Raw genomic sequence first — 11,198 nt, 5'->3', positions numbered from 1 at the left:
GAACTCCTGTCCTATTTCTACTTCATTTTGGAAAAAAAAAAAAAGATAACACCTGGAACATTATTATGTGAACTTTGATTTTTTTTTTTAAGGTTTTGTTTATTTGACAGAGCACAAGCAGGGGTAATGGCAGAGGGAGAGGGCGAAACTGACTTCCTGAGCAGGAAGCCTGACTCGCTGCTGGATTCCCAGGACTCTGGGATCATGACCTGAGCCAATGGCAGATGCTCAACCACTGAGCCACCCAGGTGTCCCTGTTAAAATGAATCTTAAATAAAATTGACGGTCTTTTCTCTCGAATTATGGTTCTGAGGAAATTCATCTACATGCTCTAATTTATGGAAAGGGGTGACCTGCATGGACAAGAAGACACAAGCTCTAGAAGTTCATCTCCACTGCGAATATCTCCGTGGAGCTTACAGCCTGTCGCGTTTGCCGCAATGTTTAATCCGGGAGTACAATGAGCTTCCCAACTCTTTACTCCTTGATCACACATAGAAAACGCTAATTATTGGGTGTTACAAAATTGATTTCAGTGCTCTGAAGAACGATGTGGACTTTCCATTCCTTAGATCCTACGTACGACTCATCCTTTGTGGCAGACACACAAAAGAATCCCCGCTCCACGTATACAAAAAAAAAAAAAAAAAAAGGAGCGGACCACGGCGCATGCGCATGCTCCTTACCCCAGCCGGCCGAGCCCTCCACCCGCGGCTAATGCGCCTGCGCGTGGGGAGACTCCTCCGCCCGGCGGCGGGCGGGAAGCCACGCGGAGGACCCGGATGGAGCCCCGGAGCGGCCGGCTGGAGGTCGCTGCGGACTCTTGCGTCTGCCCGCGCCGCGCAGGTTCCTGCTGATGGGCCGGAGCCGAGCAGCCGGCGCCCAGGGGCTGTACCCCAGCCTGAGCGGAGAGCGGCCTGCAGCCGGAGAGCGGCGCCCGAAGGAGGCCTGAGCATCCCTTGGGCCTGCGCCCGGGCCCGGAGACGGGCGGGTGCGGAGCGAGCCGAGTCTTCTTTCCGCGCCGCCTCCCTAACGCGCCGTCCTTAATAATACACCACCAGTGCCTACCAGTTACGAGCTGCATGGTCTGCACATGCATGCTTAATCATTAAAGCTCCCAACAACCCTGTAAGGTAGGTACTATTGTCATCCCACTCGAGGAATCGAGGCTTGGAAGGGACCAGCCTCCAGGTGACAAAGCCAGGATGCCCGGCGTTTGCCGCCCGAGCGTTTGCTCGGCTGCTGTGTCCCCGGCCCTTTCCTTCTGGCTGTCGCCTCTGCCAAGCGTCCTCGCGAAATCCGGACCCCGGACCCCCGCGCGCCCTCGGACCGGAGGAGGCGGTGCCGAGATAGAAGAGGAATTGTGTTTGGCTCGGAGTTGTAGGTTTACGGCTGCACCGGGCTGTTGTCACTGCAGAAATACAGGTTCTAGCCTTTCCCAGGGATTTCTGTTCTGTGAATGTTCACTTCTAACGGGTTTCTCTCACAGTCGTGATACTTTTTCATAGCTACCCTTATACCCCATAAACTTGCCAAAAACATTTTACTGGTCTGTATCACATCTTTCACTCTGCATCTTAAGATATCCCAAACTCTCAAAGGAATCCTTCTAAAAGCGAATCATGTCTAAAGATAATGCGTTTTGCTGACTACGGTAACTTTACTGTTTATTATGGAAAATTCCCCCACATAACATGAAATATAGTGAGAATGATGCAATGTTGTGTGCCCATCATTCAGCTTCAGCAGTTCCCAACTCAAGGCCCATCTAAGGTCTTCTGTCTCCACCCCACTGTGTGTGTGTGTGTGTGTGTGTGCGCGTGTGTGCGCGTGTGCGCACGCGCGCTGACGACAGTCTTTCAAAGGAAATCCCAGACGTGTTTTCATTTCACCTTGTAAGCACCAAAGTCTGTATCTCTAATAAATGAGTACCTTTTTTCACACAAGCATGCCATTAATCACACCTGTTTAAATTAAGTTTTTTCTCTCTTTCCTCCCCATTTTTTTTTAAGCAGGCTCCACACTGGGTGTGGAGCCCAACGTGGGGCTCGAACTCACCACCCTGAGATCAAGACCTGAGCTGAGATCAAGAGTCGGATGCTTAACCAACTGAACCACCCAGGCGCCCCAGTTAACAATAATATGTTGATGCTTTTTTAGTGTTTCCATATTTTAGGATATTGTGATTACTAAATAACACAGAGGAGCAAATGAAAATTGTAAAGTTCTAAAACACAGTAAATCCCTCTTTGAGAATCTTGAAATTTCTTGCTACCTATTCTCCTTTTTTGAGGAGGATGAGGACTACTACTACCAATGACTTTTTCTGAAAATCTTTTGTTCAAAACAGGTAAATTTTCGATCAAAACATACCTGAGTGGCATAGTCAGGGTGGATTGGAATGGACCCTTAACTAGTCTATTACTATAATAATTTATAATGAGACTGAGCAAAGCTTTTTCATTCACTTCTACTCCTCCCCAAAACATACATAGTAAATATACATAAGAGAATATAGAAAAATAAGCATTTTTATGCTGATGTTATAATTTTATTATCAATTAGGAGAGATCCTAAACATAGTTGGCCCTATCATCATCACTTGACAAAAGAAAGCTTAAGATCAACTTTTAAACTTCAAATCATCTTCCAATTTTTAACTGACTCATAACAAGTAGCCATGTGGCTTGCCAACGTAATTAGTTTACATAGAAGTTCATTTTATAGCTAGTTAATTGGGCAGAGCTACTAAAAAGTTAGTGTTTTAAGTTAATATTCTTGCCTTACTTATTGTGAGGTATTTTTTTATGGCCAAAGTGGGCATTTGGATTTAAATGTGTCCCTGTTATTTCCACCACATTCTGTAGAATAGAACTTTGGAAACTTAGGGGATCATTTGTTTATCTGGGAGATAGAACTATCTTCTAAGGTATATTTGAGCCTACCTGTGGGTTATACCTTTGCTCATTGCTAAGGAGAAAGAAAAAGAAAAAGCATGGCATTCTTTCTTAGGTCCCTGAACTTTCTTAGGAGGTTGTTATCAACTCAGAAACTTAAATGCCTATTAAAGCATTTTGACTATTTACTTAGCAACCTAGCCTATCCATAATCTAGTGGTTGGCCTGAAGGATATGTTTTCATTTCTCTAAATCTAACTACTCACGAGGATATGTATTAGAATCACCTGGACAAGAATTAGAGTCTTTTTTTTTTTTTTTAAGGTAATCTATGTGCCCAACATAGGGCTTAAACTCATGACCCAAGATCAAGAGTCCCCTACTGTACTGACTAAGCCGGCCAGGTGCCCCAAGATTTAAGAGTCTTTTGTTCTCCTATGGAGAACATGATTTATTAGTTCTAAGGGAGGGAGATGTATAATTTCAGAGGAGTTCCCAGTGATTGTGATGAGCATCTCTTATTAAAGATTACTATCATGCATAAGAATTATCTAAAATGCTTATGTAGAATACAGATTCTGAGCCCCTACTGTAGAACTAGGGAATCAGAATCTCTGGAAGTGGGGACCATGAATCTGCATTTTAGCAAAAGATTTTACTGATTCCTCCATTTGCTAAACCAGGAACCATTACCTTCTAATTCCTGTCCTCAGATTAAAACAAATCTTAATCTTGGGAACATTGCTTATTTTCATTCCATAGTTTCGGCTTTTTCTTGGACTGCTTTTACTGAGGGGTAGTTATATGAAAAAGCATCATGAAATTCCTATTGTAACTAAGGGTGTCCTTCTATGAGAGACAGTTTTCTGAAGTTTCAGTGACAAGAATAGTTGCGTTTCTCCTGAGCAATTTGTTTTGCTTTTCTGTATAGACAGTATGACTCAGAGACTGGTAGTGTGTTACACTCTAGCAGCAGGGAAGATCTGAGCCAAATTTGTATCCTACTTCTGTTTCAAAGGTGACTTAATCAGACTCATTCGAAATTCTCTACTTAGGTTGGAGTGAAAGCCACTCAAGGATCACATAGTTTTACAGACCTGTTTAATCCTTAACTATCAAAAAGAACTAGCCACTATGTCAAAATGTGTCCTTCCTTATTTATTGAATTACTCCGTTCTCTATTCACTTGTTCATAACTGTCTGTGTGCGTACATCCCTGGCAGAGAATGATGGAAGGAGGGGGTGGTAGTGAGATTCCCTTTTAGGGGATACAAAATGTACCAGATTTGTTTGGAACATACATCACTGAAAGCAAATTAAGCCCTAACTGCAGTTCACCGGTAAAGGATTTACAGCTATTTACAACTTGCATAAGTCCAAATCTCCCATATGTAGCTTACTGGTAAGTCATTTATTCCAGGACATTAGCTGTGAGTTTGATAGCTTTAAGTTGGACTGTCATACTATCATGGTTTACTCTGAACTGACATGTTACAGGATATTTCTTGACATATACAAATGACAGGATGGCGTGTGATGTGGCTTTGTTTTAATTCGGTTAGCCACTGATTTTTAATGTGTGGGTTATATTTTACTCCCAAAGCAAAATTCTGCAGCATCTCTGGAATACTACCTGAGAATTTTGGGGTACCATGTCGAAGAAACGCAAATGGGATGATGACTATGTTCGTTACTGGTTCACCTGTACAACAGAGGTTGATGGAACTCAGCGCCCACAGTGCGTTTTGTGTAACTCAGTATTTTCAAATGCTGACCTCAGACCATCAAAATTGTCTGATCATTTTAACAGACAGCATGGTGGTATAGGTGGGCATGATCTCAATAGCCTGAAGCATATGCCAACACCATCTGATCAGAGTGAAACCTTGAAAGCACTTGGAGTTGCATCTCACGAGGATGCCTTATTACAAGCATCGTATCAGTTTGCGTATTTATGTGCCAAGGAGAAGAATCCTCATACAATAGCTGAAAAATTAGTGAAACCTTGTGCATTGGAAATAGCACAGATAGTTTTGGGACCAGATGCACAAAAGAAGCTTCAGCAGGTACCCTTATCAGATGATGTGATCCATTCTAGAATTGATGAAATGAGCCAGGATATCTTACAGCAAGTTCTAGAAGATATTAAAGCCAGTCCTCTTAAAGTGGGTGTTCAACTTGCTGAGACAATGGACATGGGTGACTGCAGTCAGCTAATGGCATTTGTACGATACATAAAAGAAAGAGAGATCGTAGAAGAATTTCTGTTCTGTGAACCATTGCAGTTAACAATGAAAGGAAAAGATGTGTTCAGTCTCTTCAGAGACTTCTTTTTGAAGCATAAGATAGCACTTGATGTATGTGGCTCTGTTTGTACTGACGGTGCTTCTTCTATGCTAGGAGAAAATTCAGAATTTGTTGCCTGTGTCAAAAAAGAGGCACCTCATATCGTGATCACACATTGTTTGTTGAATCCTCATGAACTTGTGACAAAGACTTTGCCTACAAAACTGAGAGATGCTCTGTTTACCGTGGTGAGAGTAATAAATTTTATCAAAGGACGAGCTCCAAATCATCGCCTCTTCCAGGCTTTTTTTGAAGAAATTGGAATCGAGTATAGTGTCCTCCTTTTCCATACTGAAATGAGGTGGCTTTCCCGAGGTCAAATACTTACCCATATTTTTGAAATGTATGAAGAAATAAATCAGTTTCTTCACCACCAAAGCAGTAATTTAGTTGATGGCTTTGAAAATAAAGAGTTTAAAGTTCACTTAGCATACCTTGCAGATTTATTCAAACACCTGAATGAGCTTAGTGCATCAATGCAAAGGACTGGGATGAATACGGTATCAGCTAGAGAAAAGTTATCAGCTTTTGTTAGGAAGTTTCCATTCTGGCTAAAGCGAATTGAGAAAAGAAATTTTACCAACTTTCCTTTTCTTGAAGAAATCATTATTTCAGATAATGAAGCAGCAAGCATTGCGGCTGAAATAACACTGCATCTGCAACAGCTGAGCAACTTCTTTCATGGATATTTTTCTATTGGAGATCTTACTGAGGCAAGTAAATGGATACTGGATCCGTTTCTTTTTAATCTGGACTTTGTCGATGATGGTTATTTGATGAAAACTGATCTGGCTGAATTACGAGCTAGTGGCCAAATTCTAATGGAATTTGAGACAATGAAGCTTGAGGATTTCTGGTGTGCTCAGTTCACAGTGTTCCCAAGCCTGGCAAAGACAGCTCTAGAAATCCTTATACCATTTGCAACCACGTACCTTTGTGAGTTGGGATTTTCATCACTTTTACATTTTAAAACAAAGTCCAGAAGCTGCTTTAATATGAGTGATGACATCCGTGTGGCTATTTCAAAAAAAGTTCCTCGTTTCTCAGACATCATTGAACAGAAGCTACAGCTACAGCAGAAGTCACTGTGAGCTGATAAATTTTTAATGTATAATTTTAAATATATTCTTAATTTCATTGTTAAAACTAAGCTATAATTCTGTCTTTTTATATTTATGGTATATCAAATCCCATGAAAAAAGTTTAGCATGTTTAATTTTTAATTTTCATCTGAGTCATGTAATATATACTTTTAAATATATTCTTTGGAGTTAAGTCTTCCAATGTCCATTCCTCTAGCTCCCATGCTCTAAATACCATGATATTAATAAATATCCTAATATCCTATTAGTCACTCTTGGTCTTCTTTTAAATTATAGCAGGACTCAAAAGTCATTGAGGCTGCTAAAAAGAGGATCCCAGAGCCTCACCCTAAAGATTCTGATTTAGCAGATCTGGGCTAAGCTCAAGGGTCTTCCTTCTTAACCAGCTTCCAGATGGTTCTGATGGATTCTTTGGGCCTCTGGCCTCATCTTACTTTCCTTTCCCCCAATTCTCTCACTTATTTTACATCTTAACATATTTGTATTTTCCTAACATAGTTTAAAACTTTTGAACAGACCAGAATATAAGTAATAAATAAATTGATGTAGTAATATATATCTAATACAGTAATAAATTACTGTAGTAATTCAGGGCCATCAGAAAATTTCCTGTGGGAATTTAAATTAATATACTTTTTCTGGATAGTAATTTGGCAAAACCTTTTTCAATTTTAATAAATTTACATTTTTATTTCAAAACTTTAGTCTTATCAAAGTAGTTTAGCATCATTTTTCATGCTAAAAAATGAGTCCAATAATGAAAAGCCACAGTCCCTTTCCTGTCCAATTACTTAACCATTTCCACTTTAACATTTTGTGGATCCACCCTTATCTCTAAGACATATGTTTATACCAAATATGTATACCAGTTTTGTGTTTTATTACTTTTTTTTATTAAGTAAATTCTACCCTCAACGTGAGGCTGAAACTTAGAACCCTGAGACCAAGAGTTGTAGGCTCTACCAATTGAGCTAGCCAGGCACCCCCACTAATGCCAGTTTTTATTTATCAGTTTTAAAAGTTATATATATATTGACTCCTCTAGATAGTAGGTAATTATGGAATTTATAAAATGTTTATCTCCTACTATTCCCAATTTTTTGTAATATTTTAGTTCCTTTATTGATTATTTGTAGCCCTTAGATTGGGGATTTTTTCCTCTAGCAGTTCATCCCTGGAAAGAATGAGGGATGTCCACAGAGTTTTATTTGTGAGGCATGTAATTAAAGCATTTTTATAATGGCGAAACACTGGAAAAAAAAAAAACTGAAGGGGAACGGAATCTAACAGAGGCCACCTGAGTATGGCAAATTGAAGTTTGTGTTTTCTACACAAAACTCAACTTGATCACCATGATCAGAATACTTATATCAATAAACATAAGCACATGTCTTTCATCTAAAACTGTAGTTACAAAATATAAGTCCTATTTTTTTTCTAATCTAACATCAAAAGCAGTGGGAATAATTTCCAAAACTAATACAGGAATAAATCTGGGAGAGTATAAAGTTTCATGATACATGAGTGTATATAAAGATAGGAAGGAAGAAGGATGGGAGCAAGTACATGTATGACACATGGAAGCTAACAATACAAAGAGCAGGACTATGGTGCAATGCCGGAAGCAAATGACCTTTGATGACCAGTCTTTCGTTAAATCCACTAGAATTCTCTCTTAAATTCATTAATTTCTGCTATGAAAGAAAAACCCAAAGGATATTTTAAAGGGAATAGCTGAATTTTTAATTTATTTTCAAATTCTACTAGTTTATTTTCCCTTGGTCAAATTAAAGAGACTGCAGTGTCTGCTAAAATGAAGAAGAAACTTAGATTTTTTTTCTTAGTTTAAAAAAGTTTCCCACAATGGTACATATATTGGCCTTTATGGGTCGTATGTTGGTTTCTGTTTCTCCCAAGAAAGATAATTATCTTATATTTTTACTATATAATTAAGGTCATTGGTCAATTGCAAAAAAGAATGAGAATAAAGACATAATTTTTATAACCAGCAGATGTCACTCTCTGTGCATGATTGATTGAAAGTAAATTTAACTGCATCACAGATTTTGCCAAATACCTGATTTAAAACGTCTCTAGAAAAAGTATTCGTAGCTCAAATTAAAAATGCCCCACCTGAGGGTGCCTAAGTGGCTCAGTCAGTTGAGTGACAGGCTCTGGATTTTGGCTTAGATCATGATCTTGGGGTCCTTGGATCAAACCCCACATGGGGCTCAATTCAGCAGGGACAGGAAATATGTTTGAGAATTCTGTCTCCTTCTCCCTCTGCCTCTGGCCCTCTCCCTGCTTGCATTCTCTCTTTCTTTCTAAAATAAATAAATCTTCTTCTTCTTCTTCTTCTTCTTCTTCTTCTTCTTCTTCTTCTTCTTTCTTCTTCTTCTTCTTCTTCTTCCTTCTTTCTTTTTTTAATGCCCCACCTGAGCCTCTGCTGGCTCAAAATTGGCAGACAACTGTGGTGGAGCACTGAGAAAAAAAAGTGGGAAAGAAAAATATAAATTGTTTTTTCTCTAAAACTGACTTGACCATGTGGATCTTCAACATCTCAGCTACTTTTCTAAACCATCAAAGGCTACTTGAAGTGGATGGATAGGTCAGCACATAGTTTTTGCTATTCCATGACCGTTAATAAGGCTGACAGAAGTACCAAAGGCAAAGCCATACCCAGATGCATTTTTTCCAGTGAGAGTAAATTGCTGTCCCTTCTGTGATAGAGGGGATCTAACGTAAGTAACCTGCCACTAAGTGCCCATATCAGGGCTCAGTGTTGGTCTCTAGTCTTTGCTGTTGGCAGGTCAGGCACTCAGTAGGTCAGTCTTGGTGAGGGCAAGTCCATGTTGCTGAGTCATTATATAAGCCTCCCTCCTTGCCAGCATGGCCACTCTTGTACATGGGCCCACTGAGCAATCATTAAGATGACTGGAAAAAGAGGCTAATTACTACAAAGTACGTCATCTTGTCCTGATTATTGAGAGCCTCTCTGTCTTAATTCAGGTTCAGCAAGGCCTTTGAGAAGTCCTCAAGCCAAGGCCAGCCACCACAAGAGACCCATGTATACTTTAGTATTCCTGCTACTCTCAATCATTTGCTGGAAGCAGCCCATGGGAAGTGTGACCCAGCACAGGTGTGGTGATAAATTTCAGAGTGCAACAGCTGGGGCACATGGTTAATTATGTCCCATGTAGTTGCATGTCTACAAGGTACATTCTAATGGATGTACTGTGTCCTTTTGGTGAACGTTCCCCTAAAGCACAATAATCTTCAATTCTCTGCCTATTCTGAGAGGTCCATCTATACCCTCCTCCCACCCCCAGACCTGGTCACTTGTCTTAGAAATCTGTTTTTCCCAAGTCCAGAAGTCATCAAACCATTAGTTACTGCCGTTGAATACTAGCATTTAGATCCATACTTCTGGATAGTGCTAGTTCAGAAATAGCAGACAACCACTTGTACTGCTCAGGATTCTCCTTAGGAAGATTTCCCTTTCATTAAGATCTTTCAAAGACGTACTTGACTGAGGTTGTAATGTTGCAGCAGATTTTGCGGCTCCCAGCTGGTACTAGCTGGTACTATTAGACAAAATAAACTGTAAACCAGACCTAAATTTCTTGTTAGTCAGCTGGTCGTAAGTAACTTCTCATGCAGCCAAAGTTAAAGACTGAGAAAAAGGAAGCCTTGTAATGGGAGTAGGTGTCAAAGGAATTGAATCACCTACTCAGGCAACTTGCTTTTGTGTTCTACACCTGCTTGATCTCTCTCCCTCGTATACCACTTCCACTTGATGATAGGCTGCTGCTGTGCACATTCTAGTTTATGACTTACTGAATCACACAGCACCCAGTGCCATAGAGCTCTTTCTCAAAAGGAAAATCAGTTATCTTCAAAAGAGGGTATGGATTTGCTCCCAAGCCCTAGAGGTATATGATTTGATCCTCCTATTGGCATTTGCCAAAGGCTCCATACAGAATCCTTATTTGCCACATTTAATGTCTTCAAATCGTTGGTCTTAAATTTCAAGTGGCAGAGTAGCTGGCCCTACACTATGGACTTGCTACAGAGCCTTTTCCACTCCACTCAAAACTGGCAGTGTTATGGCAAATGAGTCAGAGCGATACACTCAAATGTGGTATGTGTTGCCTCCAAAAGCCAAAAAGACGCACCAAGCATCAAGCCTCTATTGCAGTGGTAGGTGATACAAGGTACAGCAACTTCTATTTCACCGGGAAAGAACTATTGCAGCATGCTCCAGGCCATTAGCACATCAGAAATTTCATCAAGGTGCATGAGTCCCTGGATTTTTATTGGGTTTATTTTCCACTCTCTGACCTCACATGCCTTTTACTAAAGCATCTGAAGTGCTGGCTACTATCTGCATATCAGATCCAATCTGCACGTCATCAGTGAAGTGGACCAGGGTGATGTACTGTGAAATGTCAAGATGATCACAATCTCTGCAGATTATACTATGACAGTAGGTTGATGTGCCCTACTGGAAGACTATAAAGGTGGTCTCAGTTCTGCAAGGTAAAAACAGGCTGCTTCTAGTGGTCATTGCAAATTGTTATAGAGAGAGGGGATAAAAAGCATTTGTCAGATCACTAATGGTACATGAAGTGCCAAGGGTTATGTTAATTTTCTCTTATAAAGATAGCACATCTGGAATAGCAGCTGGAATTGGAGTCATCACCTGTTTAAGTTTACAGTAATCTGTAGTAATTCTAAGATCCATCCACCTTTGGCACAGGACAAACAGGTAAATTTAAGTTGAGATGTGACAGATACCAAGCCTAGGATGGTGGCCCTACTCTGCAATTTCCTCTAGGGATGTGCTATTGCT

At 40.3% G+C, this 11,198-nt stretch overlaps 1 protein-coding gene across 3 annotated transcripts; it reads left to right on the top strand.

Annotated features, from left to right (window-relative positions):
* Positions 1-739: 739 nt before the first annotated feature.
* FAM200C (family with sequence similarity 200 member C) lies at positions 740-6,588 on the top strand. 3 transcript variants are annotated; one of them, XM_055325902.1, is made up of 2 exons: positions 740-1,133; positions 4,501-6,588. In XM_055325902.1, the coding sequence occupies exon 2, from the start codon at positions 4,550-4,552 to the stop codon at positions 6,332-6,334; it is 1,785 nt and encodes a 594-aa protein (XP_055181877.1). In that variant the 5' UTR covers positions 740-1,133; positions 4,501-4,549; the 3' UTR covers positions 6,335-6,588. The 3 variants fall into 3 exon arrangements, with proteins under 3 accessions (XP_055181877.1, XP_055181878.1, XP_055181879.1); XM_055325903.1 differs by having other exon boundaries at positions 2,016-6,588; XM_055325904.1 differs by lacking the exon at positions 740-1,133 and adding an exon at positions 1,149-2,350.
* Positions 6,589-11,198: the final 4,610 nt, after the last annotated feature.

The sequence above is a fragment of the Nyctereutes procyonoides genome, unplaced genomic scaffold (assembly GCF_905146905.1).
Source record: "Nyctereutes procyonoides isolate TBG_1078 unplaced genomic scaffold, NYPRO_anot_genome, whole genome shotgun sequence".
Lineage (NCBI taxonomy): Eukaryota > Metazoa > Chordata > Mammalia > Carnivora > Canidae > Nyctereutes > Nyctereutes procyonoides.
The sequence above is the reverse complement of the archived record's forward strand: the minus strand, read 5'-3'. Positions and strand labels throughout refer to the sequence as shown.